Here is a 26869-nt window from a genome sequence, read left to right on the forward strand (position 1 = left end):
GACAACTACTCCAAGACCTCCTCCTTGACCACAAGTTGGACTTTCTCTGCCTGACTGAGACGTGGCAAACCCCTGACGACTTCTCTCAGCTGAACGAGTCTGTTCCACCTGGGTTTGTTTACACCGCACACCCCCGTCTCACCGGAAGAGGAGGAGGTCTCGCGATACTTCACCGCGAGACTTGGAAGGTCTCACCAGTATCATTGCCAGTATCCCAGACATTCGAATCTGTGGCTCTACAACTGAATGGTCCTACTCCAACCGTTTTAGTCAACATTTACCGCCCACCCAAACCAAATAAGGACTTCATCAATGAATTCACCACACTTCTCACACACATCTGTTCACTGTCTCCCAACATAATTCTGTTGGGCGATCTGAATATTCACATGGACAACACTAATCATCCCCTCACTAAGGACTTCACTTTTTGCTTGGATAGTTTTGGTCTCCTACAACATATTCACTTCCCCACCCACTCTAAAGGTCACATTTTGGACTTGGTCTGTTGCTCTGGTCTCACTCCCCTCAACTGTTCTGCTGTCGATCTCCCTATCTCCGACCACATGCTTATTTAATTTAATTTAAGATTAACATTATCCAAATTCAAACAGTTACGTGTCATATCCTTTCGCAACATCTCAAACATTAATCTCGCTGACCTCACAACAGGCATTGACAGTTTCCCCATCATCACCCCCTCACACACCTCGGACCATCTGGTTAATCTTTACAATGATAGTCTCCATACTCTGCTGAACTCACTTGCTCCCCTCAGAACCCGGACTGTCTCGTTCCCCCACTCGGCCCCCTGGTTCTCCCCTCACCTCCGCCAGTTGAAAGCCAAAGGACGTCAGTTGGAGAGGCTTTCCACCAAAACCGGACTCACTATTCATAAACAGATGCACCATGCCCACATCCTCCTCTACAAAGATGCCCTCTCCTCAGCCAAATCACAATACCTTACAAACAAAATCACTGCTGATGCTGGGAACACCAGGACCCTTTTCTCTGTGGTCAATAATTCATTCCGCCCCCCTGATTCCCTTCCCCCTCACTTCTACTCCACTGAACACTGTAACTCCCTAATGTCATTTTTTAACACTAAAATAGCTGCCATCCATCAGCAACTGACCCCTCATACGTCCTGTTGTCCTTCTACTTTTATTCCCCCCCCCCTCTCTGTACCTCTATCCTGCTTCCATTCCAACTCCCTCCAGACTTCCAAGCCATCCACCTGCCAACTCGACCCCCTCCCATCCTCCCTGGTCATAACCTCCCTCCCCTCTCTGCTACCCCTGATAACAGCCATCATCCACTCCTCCCTCACCTCTGGTTCTGTCCCATCACCTCTCAAATCTGCTGCTGTTACTCCAATACTCAAGAAACCTGGTTTAGACCCCAACATTTTCAATAACCTCCGTCTCATTTCCAACCTACCATTTCTCTCTAAAATCCTAGAAAAAACAGTGGCATCTGAGATTCAGACTCACCTCTCCAACAATAACCTCTATGAACAGTTCCAGTCTGGCGTCACAGCACAGAAACAGCCCTCATCAAAGTCTCAAATGACCTCCTCATGGCAGCGGACTCTGGACTATTATCAATCCTCATCCTCCTCGATCTGAGCGCGCCTTGACACCATCTCCACTCCATCCACCTTGAGCGACTAGCCTCCATTGGAATTGCAGACACACCCATTTCATGGTTTCACTCATATCTCTCTGGCCGTACTCAGTTCATTCAGTTAAAATCATTCACATCACACCCCTCCCCCTCTCCTCCGGTGTTCCCCAGGGCTCTGTCCTTGGTCCTATCCTGTTTATCATCTACCTCCTCCCACTTGGACTCATTTTCCGCAAACATAACATTCAATTCCACTGTTACGGGACGACACCCAACTCTATGTTTCCTCCAAACCCTCTTCCACGTTCCCGCCCCTCCATCTGTGCCTGTTTACAGGAAATCAAAGACTGGTTCACCTCAAACTTCCTCAAATTGAACAGCAATAAAACCGAGGTTGTCCTCATTGGCTCCAAGTCCACTCTCACCAAGCATCCCAGTTTCACCCTTACAATAGACAACTCCTCGGTCTCTCCCCTCAGGCGAAGAGTCTGGGTGTCGTCCTCGACAGCACACTGTCATTCCACACTCACATCAACACCACCATCCGGTCTGCCTACTTCCACCTCCGAAATATCAACCGCCTCCGCCCTTCACTCACACCCAACAGCACCGCAATCCTGGTCCACTCTCTTGTCACCTCCCGCTTGGATTATTGCAATTCCCTCCTCTTTGGTCTCCCCCAGAAACTCCTCCATAAGCTCCAACTGGTCCAGAACGCTGCTGCCACATCATCACCAAAACCCTTCGATCTGTCACATCACCCTGTTCTACAACAACTCCACTGGCTTCCCATCAAACACCGCATTGACTTTAAGATCCTGCTCCATGCATTCAAGGCCATCCACGACCTCGCCTCCATACCTGTCTCACCTCCTCCAAATCAACATCCCCACCCGGTCCCTCAGGTCTGCCTCCTCCATCAACCTGACTGTCCCCCCAGCTCGTTTGTCCACCATGGGGTCACGAGCCTTCAGCCGCTCTGCCCCTCGCCTATGGAACTCTCTCCCCCCTGACATCAGAAACATTGACTCTATCACTTTATTCAAAACTCACCTCAAAACTCACCTTTTCAGGCAGGCCTATGGCTGACCTGTTCCCCTCTTGGTTGCTCTGCTGCAGACTGTTCTGCTTTTTAACTGTTTTGCTTTTTAACTGTTCTGCTTTTTAATTGTGTCCATTTTTAAATATGTTGTACGGCGACCTTGAGTGCCTTGAAAGGCGCCTTATAAAATTAATGTATTATTAATGTATTATTATTATAACAGACTTTTATTGTGAAGGTGACTTTAATGCGGACAATAACAAGACGGGACTCTTATTGTGAAAGCGACTGGACCGGAAGTGACGTTTTCGACCGGGGCCATGAGGAGATGAATCTCCGTGTTTTAGAGGGACTGCCCTCTTTCTACAGGGGCGAGGCCGCAAGGCTGAGCTCCCGGGAGGAGCCGGGATACGAGGAAGAGCGCCTTGAATGTTTGTTTTACACTTCCTGTCATTAAATGTTGATAACTTAATCCACGCGCGTCCGGAAGCCTGTTTTCCATCATCTGCGAAGTGCCCAGTTTCGGAATACTCTACAATGTTCATTCAACATAGCTGGAATGTGCAAAAGATTTCTAAAAGTTTGCCACAAACTCGATATGCTCAAACGTTAACCAATACAAGAAACACTTTGGTATGTGACCCTTAAAAAATTACCATAGAAGTCAGAGGCCTGCTTTCAGCAAATCTGAGCTACCTAGTTTAGCGGCTACAAATGAATGAGGGAATGTATTCGGGAAGCACACGCATATTCAATAAGATCGTGAAGATGGGAAACAAATGTCATGCACTTAATAGGCAATAACCTTTCAAAAATAGTATGTTAGCCAGCCCTATAGTCACCCAGATGCACCCAATATCCCCTGTAGAGATCATTGACCCTGAATAATCCACCGTGACTGCTCAAACCAGCAAACATTACAGGCTAAATCAATCAAATGTCATAGTTCAAAAAGTACAAATTTTTTTTTTTTAAACAAAATTGTGTAATAAATAAGTAAACAAAGAAAACATAGTTTAAGATTGATTTAATTACTATACTCTTCAGGAGGTGGATAAACAAATATATATATATTGTAGATAGATGGAGCAGACATGTAGCCATGCTGAGACGTGACTGATAAACTGAGGTTTTCAACATTAAAGGCACACAACAGCAACGTTGTAATATGTATGTTGTGTATTTAGTGCAGAAGGCGGCTTACTTATGGTCTACTACGGTGATTCTGGAGTCTGGTATCCCCAACACGGCACAGCTGTTGAGAAGTTCTTGTTTTCGCTGAGCCCCTTGCTTGTAGTAGTTTCCTGTACATATTTGGAGGACAAGTTAGGCTATAGAGATGCTGTAATGACAAAATGATGTCTAAATGTAAGTCTCATTTGTGTTTGGGTGAAACAATTTCAATGCTTTTTTAAAACATCATATGCTCTTTAACCATGTAAAATGGTCCTCTGACATCAGTTTAGTTGGATCTAAATGAAATACAGTGCTGGACAGAAGGGATTTATGTTTAATAGGTTTGAATTGCCCTGCAAATGCCTTTACTTGCTAAATGTTACACTTGTACTTCTCTGTAGATATGGTTCTACGTTGCTCAGAATTTGTTTGTATTGTTTTTTTTATGACAAAATGGCCACACATATTTTAAGCATTTCCTACTGAAGCTAGTAGCTCTGGAAATATATGTGGGATTTTCAGATAGTGCAGAACAATCTGAAAATATAAATATATAAACAAGTTAAATATAGCCATCTTTTCACAACCATCACCATTTCAATCAACCTTAAATCTGAGACTGATTGTGCAAATGCAAACATTGTGACTATATGTGAGCGACACTTTCACTTTCCCTTGAAGGCAATCTCACTTGTATTGTTGACAAACTATCTTCTATAAATTAAAGTATAACGTCTATGAAAGTCTGCCAGCTAGCCACACGTGTGCAAACCAGAATGTGCTGACCCACCATACCTTCAGATAAACACAGCAAATGAACGTTGGCGTTTAATTCAACGAGTCGTATGATCGTTGGCGCGAAGAACATACATTCATCATCCGGATGCGCAGTTACAATAAGCGCGCTGACGTCGTCGCCGTTTATTTCTCGGCTTGATAACACATTCACGACACGTTTCAACGACTTCACCAGAGTTGGCCGATGTCGATTGTAAATGCATTTTATCCAAATCAGATAGGTTAAAACTATGAAGACAACGAGGTAAACACTCATTATTTTGACCGTTACCGTAAACAATCCGTGGAGAGACAAAAGCCTCACATGTCAATGGTTCCACTTGTAAAAACACATCTACAGTCTGTCTTTAGGTACCTTGCGTTACCCCGTCTTTAAAGAATGCACCAATAAAGTATGACACTTAAGTCAAACAAAAGCGATAGCTGCCATTTCTTTGGCTCACAAAAGTGTTTCTTCATGAATTGAAGTCACTGTCTGTTTCTCAGTTCATTTGCATTTAAATAAACTTCTCAGGAGAATGAATACATGAACGTGGCACATCATGTTTTTATGCTGTATTTGAATAAAGAGAGCTGGGAAAATTTAGAGAAATGCCTATCAATCAAACGAAATGTAGTTCTATGTTTTAGAAAAGTGAAAATAACAAACTCCAGGAGCGTTGCTGTGTTTTAGGGGAAGATTTAGCGGGCACACTGCCTTATCCTTACAGGCATATAAAGGGTAAAACAATGAAGGTGTTAAGTATTTTAGAAAAGGTTGGCATAACAGTACATTAATTCTCTTAAGATATATTATATAGTTTTATTGTCCATACATATTTGTTGACGAACGCCAGAATGCCGTGGTTTGAACTGAGTAGGGACAATTTATTTTACCCTGCCAGGACATCGACCGACAAATGCGGCGCAGCCTTCAGTCTGCTCAGTCGTCCACAGCTCACAACCCGCGGATTTACAATCAACAATTGACACATATTTCTGTCCAGGGAAACATTTATCTCCCATAGGTTTATTTTCTGAATATGAGGTGAGTACATATCTCTAACAAGCAGCCAAGCAACATGTCTAATTAGCACGCAATTTAAGCGCTCCGGTCTACGATGGAAATCTCCCTTGCAAGATGGCGACGTGGTTGAGAATTCAAAGGTGAAATACGGGCTAAGTTAGCTAGCGAGCGACAACGACAACATCTTAGACGTTGTCTTGCTCCCCTGAAATGTTAAAGTAGCGTCATCTTTTAAACTGACGTTTGTGATTGTGCGTTTTTTTGGTGCATTTCCGGAACAGCTCTGTTGTGGAAAGAGACCCATCCCCCAAGATAAGCTACAAATCCAATTGCGTTTATATGACAGGATGGTGTTAAAAGATAACAATAACAACCCACAGGAGCAGTATTCCTCCCTGTTAGGCCGTGTGCGAGGCCAGGCAGTTCACCACGGCTGCTGGGTTTGCATGGAAATCACCATTGCAAATGTTTAATGCTTTCTAAAATTCACTGTACTAAGAACTTCACCGTGTAACGGAAGCTAACTAGCCATGAGTCTTTTTGTTCTATGTCTAAAACTGCATGCTTCTACTTTCAAAATTCTCTGAACCACTTTGGAAAAAGAAAAAAGAAAAATCACATTTAAATGACATGTAGAGGGAGGAGGAGGGGGGCAAAAGCTAATGTAATGTAGTCACTATATATATATATATATATGCCTTTTAATATAAACGGCACACTGAAAAAGTTTTTTATTTAATTCCATTCATGTATTTATTTGCAAGTTATTGCAAATGCAAGGGAAGCAACTGAGTGATAGGTTGAGAATAGTCGGGTCACCAACCAGAGCTGATGGTAAGTATATTAATATTATTCTGCTCAATCAGTTGCTTTGTATAATAACAAATTGAAATCTGTGACTTGATGTAAAGCAAAACAGGGAGATGGGCAAACCCAGGGGGTCTGTTTTTTTCATCAATTTTCTCCATTGGGAGCTCAGGATCAAATTATGTAGACCTCCCTTGATATGTGACAACATCCTCCCAAAACAGCACCAGTGCAACACGTTCTGTTTCCTGTCTCATTAATTGTCTGCTGTACTTTGTAGAGTATGCTAGAGTTCCTTATTTTTAACCATTCATTTGTTTTAATTTAGTAGTGTTTTCAATTTAAGTTGATTTGTCAATTATCCTGTTTGTAAATCATCTTAAACAAAGCCCCCAAACATTATGTAGGAGTAAATTAAATTAAGTCAATAAAAGTAAATAATATAAAACTGAACAGTTAAACTAAAGTGGGGCTGGCGGTTGCAATATTTTCAGGCAGCTGTAATGATCCAACGTGCTTTCTCTTAGCCTTTTTTATACTTTCAAATGATCCCTAACATTTTGACATGCATGTCTGCCTCTCAATTTTAGACAATTTGCTTTAAGAGGATTTGTTCTCTCTTAGTTTCGCTCAGAACCAAACGGTGCTGCTGAAAATGAGACTCACATCCACTGAAGACCCAGATCCATGACCTGTTTGGTGTTTGTGTAGTGAACATGGGACCTAACATCCTCTTGCTTTACTGCCTTTATGGCATACACATGTAAGACGCAAATCAGTGTCATTCTAAATGGGTTAAGGCTCTTTAATTTATGGTTAAAAAACACACATCAGTCACAGTTGATGTAGTTTCTTTTTTTCCCTTTTTTCCCCTTGTCTGATGATATTTTTAGTGTCACTCCTGAAATTGTGAAAGTGGATCTCAAACTATGGGCCCAACTAAACTATGTGGCCTGCGGACTGAAATAATACAACAGCTTCCCACCCTGGTTATGGTGACAACAGTTGGTGCTTTTCCATCCCGGAAGTTAGCATCATAATGTCTTGGCATTGTGGCCATGCTGGAAATCTTGCAGACCCAGAATACAAATGCTTGAGCCAGTGAGATGCAGAGTAATATTTTGGTTCCCTGTGACAAAAAAAGTGTGTGTGTTCAATTGAAAAAGTTCTGTGGGACCATGCTTCGCGGCTCTGTCCTGTTCTTGGCATGGCGTGATGTGTGCAGTGCGCCTGCACTTTCTTCTCCTCCGCTGCATAGCCAGAGTTAATTAGAATCTCAGGAACTTTCCAATGAAAAAATGTTTAGCTGCAACACACCGGCCAAACCCTTTCATTAACAACATATTGCTTGAACAAGAGATGCAATTACCTGAACAATTGATGGTGATAATATACGTCTGTTTTAACTAATTTGCGATCATATTTCATGTATAAAATGGGTTTGAGAAACAAAAACAAATACATTTATATGTTATTTACACAGGTGTATATGTTTTATTCATCATCACGATTTTAAAGTACTTTATTTGAATGGATTTTGAGCATGGAATTAGTTATCTGTAGGTTACATATGAGTTTTTTGTTTTGGTTTCTTTGGATTGTGTTTTTTAATCTCACTAAGGCCTTTAACAAAACAATGTGAACTATGAAACTTAACTGGTATCTTTCAAAAACTATTGATTGGTGACTCAGTCACAGCCTACAGACTATTTTACAATACAAAGCATAGTCTTTTTTTTCACAAGATTGCATTCATTTCAAATATTTGGAGTAAGTACATAGTTCTGCTTACATTGTGTGTTATTAGCATTAATTGATTATCACTATCTGCAAAATGTCTCATGGCAATGTGCTGATCTGTTTTTACTGAACCAGTCTGTTCAGACTGAGATCTGTTCTTTTCAACAATACTATAAGGTTCATACAACTTAAACTACTCAGTCAAGGTTGGTAAACATCTGAATGTTTTGACGAATGGAGAGATTTTGAATCCTGCATGTTTTTGGATTATTATATTTTAGACCACTTTAAAGAAGGAAAAAAATCCAGGTTGTTTAGGCCCCTGTTCCTTCCACCCGTAGAGGTACTGTTTCTTGAGCTGCAGCTGCACAGCCCAACATTTTTTATACGAACAAGTTGTTGCAAGATCATCCTTGCACTTTTGGTTTAATAGCCTTGATTTAGATTGCCACCGCTGCAGGCAAAGTAAGAGCTAAGAGTGGTGTTTTTTTAGATTTGATTTTAAATTGACATCAGGAAGGCTGTGATTTGCCAACACTCACCTGCATGGAAGCAAAACTATTTAGGGAAAAGTGATGCTGGACTTCACTGACTTTATTTGTCTATTAGGTTTCGTGTTTTAAAAAACATAATATCAATACGATTACTGGCGCTCATGTAGTGCATATTAATTTGATAGCATACTGGGTGGTCGATAGATGTCTTCTACACTTCGACTGATGCTGTGGTAGCATCTCTCAAACACGCTGTCTTTCTTTTAACAAAGTATGATTTCTGTAAGTTGTCTACTTTAAATAAAATTCTTCCTAATGTGGAAATGTATATTGAAGAGGTTTCGATATATTAATTTTTATGTCTTGAAATGTGACTGACTTACAAAAATAAGTTTTTTGTTTTCTGTCTTGGTGCAGGTGGTTTGTGTCTCCAAACATGGTCTAGCTAAAGTCCCCGAAGCAACAGCAGCCCGCCAGCACTGAGTCAGGATGTCCAGTAGCTCGGGCTACCCCCCCAGCCAGGGGAGCTTCAGCAGCGAGCAGAACCGCTACCCACCCCATTCTGTCCAGTACACCTTCTCCGGCTCGCGCCACCAACAGGTAAAACCTTCCCACTCCGATGTTGTATTTGAGCTTACGGTGTTTGTTTTTGTCTTTAAAAGGGACACTCTTGAAACTGCAGGCTTTTGCGTGTTGACTTTCCTCTGCGGCATTGGAAACTCTCTTCTGCAAGTAATACTAAGAGAAAGTAAATAATTTTTTGAAGCAACGTGTTTTCCAGTGAGTATTGACCAACAGCTTCATATTTTACTGCTATTGAGTGCAGTACTATTGCACCGTTTTATTTTATTTTATGTGGACTCAGGAACAGTGTTGACCTTGTTGGGCTCATACTTAAAATCCAGGTCCGCTCAGGAGCAATACTGATAGTTGCTTGGTAGAAGTGCACTAACAAACGTACAAGTGAAATGTATGGCTCTTCGGATCAAGCAGTTTATTATGAATTGAATATATGGAAATCGTAGCTCAGTCACGGCAGAAGCTGAGAGCTATTTGTCGAACAAGGCTTTTGGGCTACATCGTGAATCCGCATCGGCGGTTAATCTGAACGGGTAACGTGTGTCCGCTGACCTCCTCATGGCTCATTTGCAGCTACACACAGAGTCTGTGGGGCTGGCTCAGCGCAGCTCGCCAGGTTTGAAGTGTTGTCAGTCTCAGGTCTCGAGTTTGCCCAAACCCAGCTGCAGCTGCAAGAGCATTTTCACTCCATCGACAACCGGCTAGTGAAACCTTGCTGATTTTCAAAATTGTACCTAGTTTATTAATTCTAGCTGTATTCATATTTAAACTGACACTCTTTTCACGAGATAATATTGGCACAATTCTGTCATGTATACAACTTTAAATTATTAAACAAAACAAAAGTTTATCAATTTAAATTGTAGGCCCTAATCAATCCCTATTATGCCGTTAGTTTAATATTGAATTGCAGCTCACATTCCAGTTTTGTATTCATTTGACTGTTGTGAATATTGGATCATGTTTGTTGGCCATTTTGGATGGCGTCCTTCTTAGAAGCTTACTTTCACAGAAAACTGTCTGCGGTACATTTCTGGGCATTTGGATCGTTTGCTTAAAGCCCCATTATGTAGTTTTTCCCTTTTAGCGCCCCCCTTCAGTTTTTGAGGTATTTAACGTTTACTTCAGTGTCGTAAATACCCAGTTACGATAGATGCAGCCTCGCATACACTTGTATTGAGTTGGGATCATGTGTTGTCCTGTATTATAATTATAATTATTGTTATTATTTGTACGTGTCACGGGTTATAAAAGGTGACGAGGGGGAGGTGACGCAAGTTTTTTTTTGTTTGGAGCGCGCGGACAGGCGGCGGTCTTGTGAGCGGACTCAGAACGGCAGCAATCCGGCGACTGTTTCTATTTTGGATTTATACCAACGGGCGGGATCACTAATACGAAGACTGCGCAGGAACACTGAACTGGGCCAGCATCTACCGGACTAGGGTGAAGTAGCGCGGGGATTGAACGCGGCGCCTCGCCACGTTTCCGCCTGGTCGGTCAGCTGTTTGCCGGCTTTTGGGGGGGGGGGTGGTGCCGTGCAGTCATTTACTTTTGTTTTGGGGGACTGCAAAGACTTTGGGGACTGTCGGGATCCGGGGATTATACTTCGTTTTGAGTGGGTTTGATTGTTTGTAGTGTATGTGTTCATTTTGGGGGCTTGCAGATGCATTGAATTTGATTTAATATAATAACATTTGGGTTTCCGCATATCGACTGTGTTTTTCTTTTACGACCATTTGAGCAGAGAGAGTTAACACCAGAATTCGCAGATCCGCCCATTCCCTTTTTTAGCGTATTGTACCTTTTCCCCTTTGATTGAGTTGCTAAGGCGGTGTTACAACATAACCAAAAGAATGACAACATTTAGTTTAGATGAAATACCGATCACGTTTTCAGCCTATATACGTTGTTTTCTAAATGTTTGAATGTGGAGTACGTGTGATCGAATACAATATTGTTGACAACACAAAAAAGCTACCCTTATACTGGAGCTGCCAGCGTGGAGTGGCACTTTATGACATTGCGTAATCACTGCCAGAAAGCAGGTGGAAGTACATCCGCCCCGGATCGGGCGGTTCCAGAATCCTACATAGCGGAGTTATTTCCCCACAGACCCCTGATGGCAATGGCGGAGACGCAAATCGCCATATTAAAAGTCATTGTAGCGGCACCATTATTTTCAAGCTGTTATTTTAAGGTACAATTGTTACATAATGTTACTTTAAAACTGTGACCAAACTGGAGTTATGAAATGTTCCCCGTCACTGCATTTGTTTGTTCAGGTTTGTTTGGTCAAACTGGGCTGATAGCATTTAAGTGGTCTTTACCCAATAGCTCTTTTGATAAAAGCGTTTGTGCATTAGAAAGACTTTAATCGATTATCTTTTGCATCAACCAACTTAATTTCAGTTTGCCGCATAAAACCGGAGCAGTGCTCCGGGTTTCAGTAGTTTCATTGTGGTCTGAGGAGGTCGTAGTTTTACCCCACTTCCTGGCTAGCCGTTGTTCAACGGTTTCATATTTCAATGTTCTCCTTCTGTCATCTTCAGGGTATTTATTTCTTATTCTCAGGGACCTGGGCATCTCTTCCCGTATTTATGATAAATGTGCGAACGTTGTTATTTAAACCGTTAGGATAAGCATCGTTAATTTGCTTTGTAATATTCAGCAAATGGACCGCCTAATGCTGACATTGCGTCTCTGTCCTCTACTGAGAGCTGCAGTTGTTTAGTGATGAAAACGCTCATAGAGTTAAATTCGGAACTTTGCCTTTATTAGATTGAGTACAGCAGAGTGCTTACAGGAAATGAGGGGAGGGGGAAGTAGAGGTGGGGGGGACATGCAACAAAGGTCCGTGGCCAAACTTGAACTTGGGACGTTGCAATTAAATGCTAAGTGCCTTATACCCCGAAGCCACCAGGATGCCCCTCAGACACTTTTAACAGTGCTTACAGACCAACTCACAATCGGCGTTGTGCAAGTTGAGAGAAAAGAAGTTTTGATTGTAAAGTTTGCTTATAGCAGCCAGTGTAGACTGCTGTATTGATTACAAACTGAGTGCATCTGTTGCATAAGATGGATATGTTGCTCAGTGTAGACCGGACTTTGTCTCTCTGGAAGCCTGGTTTTATTACCTTCGCATTGAAAATGCCGGAAGGTTATGTTTTGATCGCCGTGTATTTATTTATTTATTTATTTGTATGCGTGTTATTCGCAAATCTCAAAAAGTATTGAACCGAATCGCATGAAATTTGGTGGGATGATTGTTTATTATCCGGGGACCAGTTGATTAGATTTTGGGATCGATCGGGTCAAAGGTCATGAACAGGTCAAAATCTTTCGCAGAACTCAAAAAGTATTGAACCGAATCGCATGAAATTTGGTGGGATGATTGTTTGTTATCCGGGGACCAGTTGACTAGATTTTGGGATCGATCGGGTCAAAGGTCAAGGTCAAAGGTCATGAACAGGTCAAAATGTTCTTGAATCGCCTGAAATTTGGTGGGATGATTGGTTATTATCCGGGGACCATTTGATTAGATTTTGGGATCAATCGGGTCAAAGGTCAAGGTCAAGGTCATGGAAAGGTCAAACTCTTTTTTTACCATAGCACGATACATTTGTGTCCAATTGGCATGCAACTAATGCCAAAATGTTCATAATTCAATGCCCAATCTTGTGATATGCGAAGGTATGCGCTCTACCGAGTGCCCATTCTACTTTATTTATGCATCTGCAAAGTGCTTTGTTGTAGCTTTTGCTGTAAAGAAAGAAAGGGAAAAAAGTACACTTTTATATATCCCTATAGGGACTTTCTTCTCTGCAAAATGTTGACCCATCCTTGGTTATTAAGGAGCAGTGGACTGCAGTGAAGCGCCCAAGGAGAAACTTGGGGTTCAGTGTCACTTCGACATGCAACTATGGGGAGAGCGGGGATCGAACCGGGTACCATGTGGTTACGGGACCACCACTCTCCCAAATAAGTACAGCCAACCCAAAACTCGTGATGTTGTATTTTTGTCTTTTCTCTACGGCCAACCCGTGTGTTGCTTGTATGGAGGACTCAAAATGACTTAAGTATAAATAAATAAATGCATGAATAAATATAGGAATAAATAAATAAATAAATGCTTAAATAAATGTATAAATAAATACAGGAATGAATAAATATTAGTTATAAATCAACAGGACATCATTAAATAAATATATTTCTTCATTTTTTTATTTCTCTATTTATGTGTCCACACGTATTTCTTCATTTATTTATGTATGACATTCATGTGTCCGTATATTCAAATGAGCTGGGCGGTCCGAACCTCATTGTTGAACAGGATTGGTCAAATCAGGGAGCAAGACAGAAGTAATCGATCCCTAGCACTTGGACCTGTAGACGAACAGCGTGTATTATGCATTCGTGTCTGTACATTCTAAATACTACTGTTGTTGAGTCACGGAATGTAATTTAAGGATGTTTTCAGTCGAGAAGTTAGTATTTAAGCATCAAACCTGTGGTCGGTTTATCGAGATTCAGCCTAATAAGGATATGCGACGGAGATTTGAGGTCCTGCTCGCGGGACCTCTGAGCTCCGGGCGGTCAGCGCGCTGTGTGGCCGCCGAGAGAAGCCTGATCTCGGCAGGACTTTTTGAAATGCTCCGCTGGCTCTGACGTCTCCGTAGCGGCTAAACATGAGATATAATTAGGTTTTGGAGGATCTAAAGAGCACAACGAGTTTATTATTTATTAAAAGATAACGTTACGTCAATTTGACTGAGATTCATAACTTCATATAGCGACCCTGGGTCAGGATGGAAAGCTACGAGACGTTTTATAGTTATTACTGTTTATTCGGGAACAAGTACCAGGCTACTGTGGGCGGAGTATACGCCAAACGACAGTGAACACCGCAACACATTCTACTCCACTGTAAAGTATTTTACAGTGAATAGTTAGAGTAAATGAACACGAACAGTTGATGTGGTGACGTCACACGACCAGAAAGACCGTCCTGCGTCCTCGAGAGTCTGGACTACCAAGACCAGACTGCAAGAAAACACGAGTCTGTACTCTGTGTACTTGGAATTGATAAACGGCTGAAGTCAAAAAGCTGTCTCGGCTAACTTCTGCTAACGGTGAGCTGAGCGAGCCAACTTCAGCTTCATGTGCCAGGCAGAAGTAGGAGAGCATAACACACCAGGTGCATCACACTCCTGTGACCAATCATGCTTTAGACAGAGGTTCGGACCGCCCAGCTCATTTGAATATACGGACATGTAAATGTCACACATAAATAAATGAAGAAATACGTGTGGACACATAAATAGAGAAATAAATAAATGAAGAAATACAGAAATGTAGAAATATATTTATTTAATGATGTCCTGTTGATTTATAACATATTTATTCATTCCTGGATTTATTTATACATTTATTTAAGCATTTATTTATTTATTTATACATGTATTTATTTATTTATACATTTATTTAAGCATTTATTTATTTATTCCCATATTTATTCATGCATTTATTTATTTTTTATTTATACTTAAGTCATTTTGAGTCCTCCATATGCTTGATCAGATTGAATTGCAAATTTCATTTTGTGTTCCTCTTGCCTGCAGGATTTCAGCGTCCCAGACTATCGGGCTCACATGCAAGATCCACAGGGTCGGAGAAGACCATCTCTGCTATCCGAATTCCACCCCGGAACCGAAAGGTAAGGTGTCTGTAATGGATAGTAGTTTTTCCTTCTGCTCTCCCTCACGGAGGCCGTGGATGTCCCCAGATTATAGGTTGGGAATCGTACATCTTGACGACCAGATGCAGTTTCTGTAAATTCCTTTTTTTACATTCCGTTCCTCAGGCCTCCAGAGAGGCGCCATGGTTACGAACAGCAGTTCCACTCCATCTCCGCCCTGTCGGAGCATGAGGCCTTGGAGGCCAAACGGCCTCGCATGGAGACTGTTGTTGAGGGCCACATCATCCGCACGCCTACCACTGCTGGGGGTATTGTCTTGCCCTTAACCCACTCGGTACAGGACGGTCTCAGAGCCGGTGCGGATGTCAAAAAGGTGGGTCTTGTTCCCCTCCGCTTACTTTTGCAAACCAAGAAGACACATTTGCATTTTTGTCCTTACAGAGACAGACTCGGGCAACACTTAACATTTCTATAGTTCTAGTATATTAAACGACAAGATTTACAGTACGAGTGATTGTAGTGAACTCTCTTCGCCATATTCCCACAGTGAGAAAGAACTTCTGACTTCTCTGTGATTAGTGGATGTTATATAACCATTTGGTTTTGTACAGCGACTGTGGGTCACTGGTTAGCAGGTGTGTCAACCCCCTGATTGGTTTAATCAGGTGGTTGGCGGTTCAATCCCCGCCCTAGTCGATGCGTCCTTGAGCAAGACACTTTACTTAATTGCTCTCTGTAGAGTAGCTGTGTCTACGCTGTATGAATGTAATAAGATTGTAAATCGCTTTGGATTAAAGCGTCAGCTAAATGAAATGTAATGTTCAGATCTTGCACTGTAGTAGTTTCGCCAGCTCAATGAACCTTTTGTTTTACATTTTTGGCCAGGACTCTGTCAAAGGGGACTCCATGTCCTCAGGGGGAACTGCACTACACATGGGCGACGATCAGGACGCTTCTCCTTCCAAACTATCCAAAGAGGAGCTGATCCAGAGTATGGACCGTGTGGACCGAGAGATTGCAAAAGTGGAGCAGCAGATTTTCAAACTCAAGAAAAAGCAGGTTGGTTACCCAGGAGTGGTGGAACAGTACACGCCATTCACGGTTCGGTATACACCAGGGGTCGGGAACCTATTGCTCGCGAGCCATTTATGGCTCCCAGACATTTTTGAGTTGGAAAAAAAAAAAATTCTCCGCCTGCCACCTTGTAATTTTCATTGAGAGGGGGGGGAATCGCGCCAGATTCTGCTGTAATCTGGTGCGATTTCCCCCCCCCCCCCCCCCTCAATGAAATATATTTAGAAATATTTGGCTTTTATGGCTCTCCCAGTCAAAAAGGTTCCTGACCCCTGGTATACAACCTGGTTTTGGGGACACTGTTTGGTATGTTTTCAGTACCGCAGGAAAAATACAAATACACAATATACACAATAATTCAACGACAGTGGCTCGTTGGCCATAATTCCAAGTGTAACTGTCGAGGTACTCAGATAGTGGCATATTGACAATAAGTACAAATAAATAAAATAAATATCACAAATGTCTTATGTAAATGTAATGCCACATTGATAATTGCACAAGATCGTGACTAAAATGGCCACATGGAAACACTGTAGCGGGGCTCAAGCCCTTTGACCCTGTGCTCTAATTCTGAATGCTCTTCCATCGAGTCTTGGTTGGCTGGGCACCTTCCAGTCTGTTTTTGTTTTGTTCCGCTAATTGAGACATTTGAGTGACGCCGTCGTAAATTAAAGTGATACACCCCAACTTCAGTTGAATAATCCAAAGTTTAACTAAATCGTTGTTCGCTGAGCTTTCAAACCCGGGCTAAGCTGACTAGCATGCTAAAGGGCTGCTGCTGCAGCTAATGGACAACTTGTGTGCTGACAAAGTTTTCCAGGTTATTCATGCCCCAGAATTTCTGTTCCGTGCGAGTAGTTGATATTAAGAGATTACTTGGACAGGTTGGTTCACAAGGCGTAACAAAACGCCGTTGCGCACTGCACCGGACCGCACCGGGCGAATGCCGTAGCGTTCCACCCATAACACCTAGTAAAACATGTTGTCTCTGAACATGCACCAAACACGATGGAAACCTGGGCGCCAGTTATGATCACGAAATATAAGCTACGCTGTTCATGTTTTGTTGTTGCTGTATACGTCATGATAAATAATTTAAACTACATTTTTAAAGAACAGGATTGGTAACAACTCTACCTCGAAAGATATTGGCCATGAATAGAATCACGTGTGACTTATTATTGTTTAATACTCCAGATAAACTCAGAACTGAGGCGTCCGGGTGATGTGACAGTTTAAACAAGTTGTCAGCTTAACTTGTTCAGGTGATTTATACACAAATAAAATCTTGGGTAAATCTATCCTACACAACCCTAACCCTGCTCCGTTAGGACTCGGTTCTACTCCCAAACAGGACGGCTGCCGTCATCACGGACATGGAGCCACTTGGTTCATTCTTTCCACCTGGAGCACGCTTTCCACACATTCACACTACATTGCTACCCTACCGTAACGTAGTGCTTCGTAGAGAAGTGTCCGCGCAGTCATGACACATTTCTAGTACGCAGGCATTCACACAAAGCCGACGCATACACCCTGTGGGGACTAAATCTACGTTGTGTGGAATCACAGATGCGTTTTTTTCCATCAAAGCTTGTGCATCTTCTCAGTGAGGAGCTTTAATTGGCACAGTATAAGTGTTTGAAAGCAATTCATCAGATACGTTTTGATCTATGGCTTTAACGAGCTTGTTCCCATCATCGGACTGTCATTTCTCAATCAGGTGCTCTAAAAAACTGAATAAACTACAGTCTGGATTATTTTATCCTCTTTTATTAGTTTGTGTCATTATTTTCTGGCTTTCTTGTTTTTGGAGTTCCGTCTTGTTGGATGGTTAGAGGAGCTTTGCTCGGAGAGAGTATGTCTTCATTCAGCTTTTTCCCAAGATTTTCAGGGATTTATTTGTTTGTTTGAGGTATTTCAGGAACTCCTAATCTCGTCTATGTAACCTGATAATTTACATAACCTTAAATTTGTAAACATTGATCACAAGTTCAAACCTTAAGTTCTGTTAAAAAAAAAGAAGAAGTTATACTTAAACAAATCTGTAGAGAGTAATCTTATTTTTCCTGCAGGAGCCTGAGAGCTGCGCTGAGTTCATATTGACGCAGTGTTGATGTGTGTGTATTTTCCACCATTTTCTCCAGATTAAAACCATACAAAATGTTTATTTGAGTTGTGAAAAGAAAGAAAAAAGGCTTTCAATATTTGTGGGTGTTTTTTTGTCTTGTGTGCTATTGGTCAACATGTTTGGTGTCTGTATTGTTTCTTAGCAACAACTGGAGGTGGAAGCAGCAAAGCCGGTGGAGCCAGAAAAGCCAGTGACTCCTCCCCCAGTGGAGCGCAAGCATCGCAGCATCGTCCAGATCATCTACGATGAGAACCGGGTTAGTAATCTGCTGCAAACGGCAAGACGACAAGCATCAGTTCTCCTGGGTCATTATCTTTCATCTATCATCTCTGTGCATCCTCAAAGCTGGAAGGAGCTACTTTAGTTTTCACACAAGTCAGAGTTTACCAGCTAAAATTGTGCCGAGCTGCGCCAAGCCAAAGAGTCACAGTCTCCTCCCTCAAACTGATGTGTCTTTTAAGTTTGTCTTGTTTGCAGCTCCCAGTAGTTGTGTTGCTTCCAACAGAATCTGTGGTTTGGAGTTTAGTCTTCTCTCGTGGGCCTGCTCATACTTTCAAGTATTATGTGACTGCTTTAACACATTTCAGATGGGGTTGGACATAAAGTTACTGCTCATGCAAAATTAACTTTTCCTTCTGCTGCTGTTTTTAAATTGAAGTCATCCACTGGCTTTTATTGTGGAGCAGCTTTAGGAAATGCACAAACTAACGGAACTTCTCTAGTTATTTTGTTCTTCAATAATAAGGGAGCACATGATATGTCTTGAATGCCTGTGGTTGAATGTTTCTGCACCAAATAACCAAATAGCCCTGCTATGCCAAATACAGCATTTGGCATTGTTCAGAAAAAAACATTCAAAACATTGGATTTTGTTTGTGGTTTTGCAGCAGTGTAAGTAACCCATATTTTTACTGTAATTATTTAGCAAATTATTTGTTCTTAAATATAATACATTAAACTAGAAGTCCAGTGCAGAGGCAATCCTCCATATCTATGTTTTAGCTAAACAGAAGAATTGGCAAGTGTGTTTCTGGAGGTCACTGTAGTTCATTTCTTTCAGACAATGTTGTGGTAGGAAAGTGCTGAGACACGCCTTCCTTCTCAGTCGGCCATTAACCCTTCAGGCTGTACAGCTGCTCCAGCACCTCTGCCTTCAGTCTGGCAGTCTCCGTCGTTTGTCTCAGCCTGTAGATGTGCGCTTGTGAAAAGGGGAAATCAACATTTATTCAGTGTCGTTCTGATGATCTTGAATAAACTCCCAGTCCTCACTGATCTAGGAAAACTGTCGTAGCTAACACCCTACTAATTATCGTGCAGCATGAAAACTTCTTTCTTCTTTTCTCATCTTTCAGTCGAGATGTTCACTTAATTGCATTAGCTCATATTTCAAAAGCAAATTAAATGCTTCTAAAATTATGAATTGGGCCAAAACGTTTCTCTATTCAGGAGTTAAGGTTAACTGAGTCTCTGCCCTTTTAATAAAAATGTTTTCAGATCACATCAGTAACTTGTCTCGTAAACATTCTATGAGCACAACCCAAGTAGCATTGATTGTCAGATGGGACGTTTTTCCAGGGGAAATGTTTTGTTGTTGAACTTTCGCTTTACTTTTGTAGACATTGTAATTAAGAAATTATCTCTTGTTCTTTTCTTTTTTCCAGAAAAAAGCGGAAGAGGCCCACAAAGTCCTGGAAGGTTTCGGCCCTAAGGTCGAGCTGGTATGTGATTTAATAGTTAATTATGCTTTTTGTCCTTGCATGGGTTTTGATGAAGAGGTCAAGCTTAGCTGCCAGTTGAACATTACTGCTTGTCTAATAGCTAATGATTAATCCACTGGTTGTCTCTGGTCTGTTTCCCCTCTCCTTAGCCCCTCTACAATCAGCCATCCGACACAAAGGTGTACCATGACAACATCAAGACGTGAGTATCTACGTTTCTTCTACAGATACATTTCGTGAACATCTGTCGGCTTATAAAAGAGCAAGAACACTACAACAGACACGACACTTGCCTCACTAAAAGGATCGTGAGCATCTCAGCGGAGGAAAGTGTTGGATGTAGTGCTGCCATCGGCGCGATAAACCCATCTGATAATTCTATCTCATCTTATTGCTGAGTCACCCGATTTGAAAGGGAGAGAAATAGCGAGCGTCTGAATTAGGTGTGTTTTCAAAGTAGGATTGTGTTGGGGCTTGAAGGCCAGACCGCCTCGGATAAAATGCTTATCGGTGTGTGCCGGGGAAGCGGCCCATCTGGCTCAGTCTTTTATCAGGACGGGGACCACCTCTGTGTGAATCTGCTGCACCGGCCTTACTCTCAGCGTCAGCTCTCTCACCATCCTCTCCCCACAGCCACCATCTCGGTCCAACAGAAGAGTTCCCAGTGTTTTCGAACTGAAACAGTGAAGATACACAATAATGTCGATGATTTTTGTGTTTTTGTGTGGAGCCGTTCTATAATACATCAAGCGCTATCTCTCATAGAATGTTCCAGCTGAAGGGACTACTTCTCTCTCACCTTTGTACTGACTGGCTCTTTTCTGCTGAAATAATGAATTAGATTATTTCTTGTTGGGCGTTACCTATTTATATGTTCCGCCACTTTGTACGTTTTCTGTTAAATACCACAACTCTTTTGAGAATGAACATGGTAATAAAATCATGTCTCTGATTAAGTGTTCATCTCTTTCAGCAACCAAGTCATGCGGAAGAAGCTGATTTTGTTTTTTAAGAGGAGGAACCACGCTCGTAAGCAAAGGGTAAGTGTCCCGGCTGTTGGGAGGTTCCCGCTGTTTGTCAGTGCTCTAGACACAACCTGAGAGCCGCCACCCATTGCCATGGTCAGGGTAGCGGTCACATCATACCATCTGGCTGTTTGCACCTCAGCTGACATGGGGAAATATTACTGGTATTGTCAAAGCTTGTGATGGGTGGTTTCTTCCCTATTTACTTAAAGCTACGTAATGTTGACACACACTGATTCAACAAATTGTTCTCACATTTGCACACACTCGGGATAGAACACTGTTTTTAAAATTACACATGAACAATTGAACTGCATACTTTGGCTCTGAATCTGCTTGTCGTCTTGAAACTCTGTGGTTATTTGAACGTCCACAGTGAGACACCTCGCCTAACATTAAAATCCTGGTTTTAAATCATTCCTAAAATAAGAAACTCTCGCCATGCTAACATGCTCAGTGACAATGCTGTTGTTGACCAAGTGTCATGTTTACCTTTGTGTTAGCATGCTAACGTCTACGGAAACAAAGCCCATTTTAGAATGATGGGAATGTCATTCGATTTGCAGGCGTTTGCTGTTAAACCTTTAATTAGTATTTGACTACCGTAATTGAAATGTTTGCATCATGGTGAAAGTTGATAAATCACGAAAGCTAGCTCCGTTCATGAATGTCAGAACCCAATTTCATGGGGATCCATCAAGTAGTTTTCAACACGTTTTACTCAAACCATCAACCAAGTCACAAGGCTAATATCTGGGACCACGACGGTCTGCAAAGGTTTATGGCAATCGAGCTATTTCAGTCTCAAACTGGTGGAGCGACATTGTCATCACCTGGATGTATGGCTAATAAAAACAATGCGCTTCCTTCCAGCACATGGAACACTTTGGTTTCCTCTTGTTTGTTGAAAGGTGTTGTATGCAGCAGTGACATTATAATATAAATATTGCAACATTGATGTATGAGAAATATGACCGCTTGTCTCTTTCTTATCAGTAACTCGTGAGTTCAATATCGCTGAATCACCACATGTTGAAACACCTGGCTCTTTTCTACTTGTTGCAATGGTTCAGCGGGTCCTACCTTTGTCTGCCTTTTCCTTGTCGGGGTCAGACAGCCCTTATGGACTCTGAACAATGGCAGAGTGCACATGGCTTTGTGCCAAGAGGAAGGTGAGTTGTGTATCCCTGGCTGCACACAGTGGAAATGAGGCTGCATTGTCCTCCCAATACAGGAATCTTTCCATATGTTCTCGAAGCAGCTCAACTCCTTTTTGATTTTACGTTTTGATGTCGTAAAAGAGCTAACGGCAAAACCCAGATTGTTTTTCGCTCTTTCTCCTGTATGATTATCATTTACACAAATGTGCTGATTGAAAAGCTTCTGTAACAACATTGCACATGTGCATAAACTCCTGAATAGCCTGTTCTATCTCAACTCTTCTGCTCCCACAAGTTTCCGCAGCTTGTCTGTCGTTGTGTTAATGTTTCTTTTTAATGTTCAAGATAAACTGCAAAATAGATTTTACCAACAGGTGTACTTAAAATATAAAACATTCACTGATTCATTTACACCTCTAGACTCTAAGCAGATGCCCTTATCCATTTTTAATTGTTTGAGTTGGTGATTTATGAAAACGGTGCAGATGCAGGTGGTTTATTTCAGAATACAAAAATATCTGCTCCCCCTAGGTATGTCATTGTATTGGTGTGAACAAATGTTGGCTCCTAGTGTAGTTACTCTCACTCCTGATGTAGCATTTTCAATGCTGTGTACGCAGGAACAGAAGATCTGCCAGCGCTACGACCAGCTGATGGACGCATGGGAGAAGAAGGTGGAGCGGATGGAGAACAACCCCAGACGCAAAGCCAAGGATGGCAGAACACGGGAGTACTACGAAAGGCAATTCCCTGAGATCCGCAAGCAGAGGGAGCAGCAGGAGCGCTTCCAGAGGTTAGCGTGACTGGTGTTCGCCTGTGACCGGTCAACATTGGGACATTATGCTGCATACATAAAAATATGCACAATATACACAAACATGCACTTTGCCACGTTTGGCTCCTCAGAGGTTCAGAAGCACACTAAGTCTTATCTTCTGCTTTACAGTCTCCCCCTCTAGTCCATGTTGGGTTATATTGGCATGAGTGAACCCATGTTTTCATCCAGGCTAAGGACGCAACTAACTTTTAATTTCATAAATCTGAGTATAACAATAATTTCTGTCAGCTCAAGTTTACATGGTTGACCTGCCCAATTTGATCAACTAATCATCAAACTTTGTTATTAGAAAGGTTATTGCAACTCTCATACAGACAAATAATTGGCAAGTGGAAGGAGATTAACTGTATTCTTCCTATATATGTTTACGGTTTCTGTTAAATACTGTGAAGAGTGGATTTACTTTGGACCAAGTGGAAGCCCACACTGGAATATGAGCTTTTGCTTTCATTTCATACAGCAGCGGCACTTTTTGTTACCACCTCAAATTACAACAACAAACTCTTAGTTTTTTTAACAGTGAGGGATCTGTTTAATGTGGGGACATGGCCAAAGGAGGGACTGGAGTGAAATCATAATCACCTCAAATCTGTAGATGCTTTGATAGTGTTGACAAGACCTGTTGCGTCACACCTGGACATTAAAATGGTCTCCTCCATTTTAACGATGTTGTTCAGCTACTACCTAAATAGAGGACTACTTTGAGCCGACTGGGTGCCTCTGGCAAGAAAGGGAGACGAAGACGGGGTCCAGCGTCGGGTTGTGCCTCTGCTTTGTGCTTTCCTTAAAATCAGTACCGTTCATGCAAACTGCTGGACTATAAAGGAGTGTGAGGGACTCTTCTTATCATTAATAATGGGTGCAGTGATTCTGTTCAATAACAGAGCTTTAAAAATATTGTCTCCCGTTGCTCAAATCAACAATTTGACTTTTCTTTGGACAGCCTGCAAATTGTATGCGACAATTACATTAACGTTGTTTTTATTGTATCACACTATGTTTTCGTTTTCCACAGGGTTGGACAAAGAGGAACGGGCCTTTCTGCAACAATTGCAAGAAGCGAGCATGAGATCTCTGAAATCATAGATGGCCTTTCTGAGCAGGAGGTAGGTGTTCTCTGAAGTGCCTGTTTTGAATGGATGAGTGGGCGTAGATGTGAAGTCACGAACCTAGATGACAACGCTCTTTTAAAAAAGTGTCACGAATTGTGTTTTATTTTTTAAAGAGGTAGTGAGCTCTTTAGCTTTTCACTTACTACATCATCATGAATACATTTGAGTCTACATAAGACGCAAAGGCAGGAAGCCGGTTTGCATGAGCAGAAAGATGTTTTACTGAACAAGGGAGACTGTTCTCTGCTGGAGTAACTGAGGCCACCTCCCCTGTCCCACAGAACAACGAGAAACAGATGAGACAACTGTCAGTTATTCCTCCCATGATGTACGACACGGAGCAGAGGCGAGTGAGGTTTATCAACATGAACGGCTTGATGGATGACCCGATGAAGGTTTACAAGAGCCGGCAGTTAATGAACGTTTGGAACGAACACGAAAAGGAGATCTTTAAGGAGAAGTGAGTTGCTTTTCGTTTGGTTGGTCGGCACGAGAGTGTCTGTGCCACGGCACGTCCCTTTTAGGTCTGAGGTGCAGTTATCGTTGAGACCATAACACCACGTTGGACTTACACTGACTTTTCACTTGTTTTGGCTTCCGCACAATAATAACGACTGTTTTATCTTTCCAGGTTCGTCCAACACCCCAAGAACTTTGGCCTGATTGCCTCCTATCTGGAGAGAAAGGTAAACTGGTGCAAATATTTTTATTTATATGGGAGGATATTATTAATATAAATGTTTGGGCGGTGCATTAAAGAGGAATTCTCCTTAAGTCAGCAATGATTGTTGAGGCTCATGATGAATAGACCCTGCATGCACATGTTTTGCCCCAGCCATCCAGACGAGTCGTATCGTTGACTAGCCAAAATTAATAGTTTTTTAGCACCTATTTTAAAATGTATATGTTGATTGACTTTCGTACATGACCACAAATTATGTCGTTGGAAGGATCTATTTACTTGAACAATATACATGTGTGTGTATATTTATATATATATATATATATATATATGTATGTGTGTGTGTGAATGCTAAGTATTGGGCCGATTGATTATGTATTCAACCCAGTCAGTAATGGCTCACGTATCCAGAAAGTGAACTGGTTTAGGCTCCTTTATTGATCAGTACCCTGGCAGAGCTTGAAAAGCTACTTCTAAATAAACTTTGTGTGGACACTACTGTACGGAATCATTGTTTACTAACTTTAAGAGGGTTTACGTGATCAATGTTTAATGATTAAAAAAAATCAACGTTACATTTCAAAGTAATTGAGTCCTACAGGCTGTAATGATGGTTAAGTGACCTTTTAGACAGATCCACACGGCTTATAATGGTCTATTGTGTACAAGATAGTGGATTGGATTTTCTTTTGTTCAAAATGAACATGTACATATATTAAACTCTGCACTCCGTGGGTCCATACAACCCTTCACACATCCCGCAAATATCACCTTTAAATTTGCCATCTTGATCACAAACAGTTGTTTCCATGTTAGCTCCAGTTTCAGTGTCACATGTTTAATAACACGCCTCCTCTTGTTTCAGTGTGTGGCTGATTGTGTCCTTTACTACTACTTAACCAAGAAGAACCACAACTACAAGACGCTGGTGAGGCGAAACTATGGAAGACGGAGAGGAAGGAACCAGGTAAGCCTGAGATTTTCTGAAATATCCGTTTGTTCGTTTTGTGGTTCACTAGATGCACGGCGACAGGGAGTTCAGTGGGAACATGGACGTGATGGTTTCACCTGCTGAATTGAGGCATTGGATTAATCTGGCTTTTGTCAAACCTGTTTCATGTCTCCTTGTCACAGTCTGTGTCTGTTTATTTAGCGTATGAAAGATATACAGGACTGTCTCAGAAAATTAGAATATTGTGATGAAGTTCTTTATTTTCTGTAATGCAATTAAAAAAACAAATGTCATGCATTCTGGATTCATTACAAATCAACTGAAATATTGCAAGCCTTTTATTCTTTTAATATTGCTGATTATGGCTTACAGCCTAAGAAAACTCAAATATCCTATCTCTAAATATTAGAATATCATGAAAAAGTATACTAGTAGGGTATTAAACAAATCACTTGAATTGTCTAATTAACTCGAAACACCTGCAAGGGTTTCCTGAGCCTTGACAAACACTCAGCTGTTATAAATCTTTTTTTTACTTGGTCTGAGGAAATATTAAAATTTTATGAGATAGGATTTTAGAGTTTTCTTAAGCTGTAAGCCATAATCAGCAATATTAAAAGAATAAAAGGCTTGCAATATTTCAGTTGATTTGTAATGAATCCAGAATGCATGACATTTTTGTTTTTTTAATTGCATTACAGAAAATAAAGAACTTTATCACAATATTCTAATTTTCTGAGACAGTCCTGTACGTTGATTACAAATATTTCACGAGTGCCACGTGCCCCTTAAGGATCTGCCTTCCTACATAGCTGGGAGTGTTCATGGGGCATAGAGTGAGTGAAATGGGAAACACTCCCCTCCTTTTCTTGAATTCTACACAATCAACCCTTAGATTATTGTGATATGGCTACAGACTAACTCTTTTGTCAGTTCTCTCAAAGATGCATCAAAGACACAATACGTAAACGCTCTGACAGTTGAACTCAGTTTGGGTTTGAGACGTCCTGAAATGGCCACGCTGTACAGAGGATTAATTGGCAACAAAGCTGATAATTTTCTCCATCTAAAACAATTATTGCCCACTGTGGCTTTTAAGCGAGACGTTCCAGTTCATCTCTATGCTTGATACTGTCACAAATATGAATGAGCAAGATTCATTTTAAGGTATAAACATCTGTAAGCATGCTCCAGCTGTCTCTGCTGCACGT

At 41.5% G+C, this 26869-nt stretch overlaps 1 protein-coding gene across 1 annotated transcript in view; it reads left to right on the forward strand.

The window, feature by feature from the left end:
• Positions 1–5575: 5575 nt before the first annotated feature.
• The window catches only part of ncor1 (nuclear receptor corepressor 1), a 54060-nt gene continuing 32766 nt past the window's right edge, over positions 5576–26869 (forward strand). The window contains exons 1-14 of the mRNA XM_056440214.1: positions 5576–5669; positions 9107–9289; positions 14887–14981; positions 15129–15336; positions 15849–16022; positions 18314–18427; positions 19833–19889; positions 20039–20091; positions 20863–20929; positions 22695–22867; positions 23928–24018; positions 24306–24484; positions 24656–24710; positions 25572–25673. Coding sequence (XP_056296189.1) covers positions 9179–9289; positions 14887–14981; positions 15129–15336; positions 15849–16022; positions 18314–18427; positions 19833–19889; positions 20039–20091; positions 20863–20929; positions 22695–22867; positions 23928–24018; positions 24306–24484; positions 24656–24710; positions 25572–25673 — 1479 coding nt within the window. The 5' untranslated portion in view covers positions 5576–5669; positions 9107–9178. The remainder of the gene's footprint in view (positions 5670–9106; positions 9290–14886; positions 14982–15128; positions 15337–15848; positions 16023–18313; positions 18428–19832; positions 19890–20038; positions 20092–20862; positions 20930–22694; positions 22868–23927; positions 24019–24305; positions 24485–24655; positions 24711–25571; positions 25674–26869) is intronic.

The sequence above is a fragment of the Pseudoliparis swirei genome, chromosome 3 (genome assembly GCF_029220125.1).
Source record: "Pseudoliparis swirei isolate HS2019 ecotype Mariana Trench chromosome 3, NWPU_hadal_v1, whole genome shotgun sequence".
In the NCBI taxonomy this organism is placed as follows: domain Eukaryota; kingdom Metazoa; phylum Chordata; class Actinopteri; order Perciformes; family Liparidae; genus Pseudoliparis; species Pseudoliparis swirei.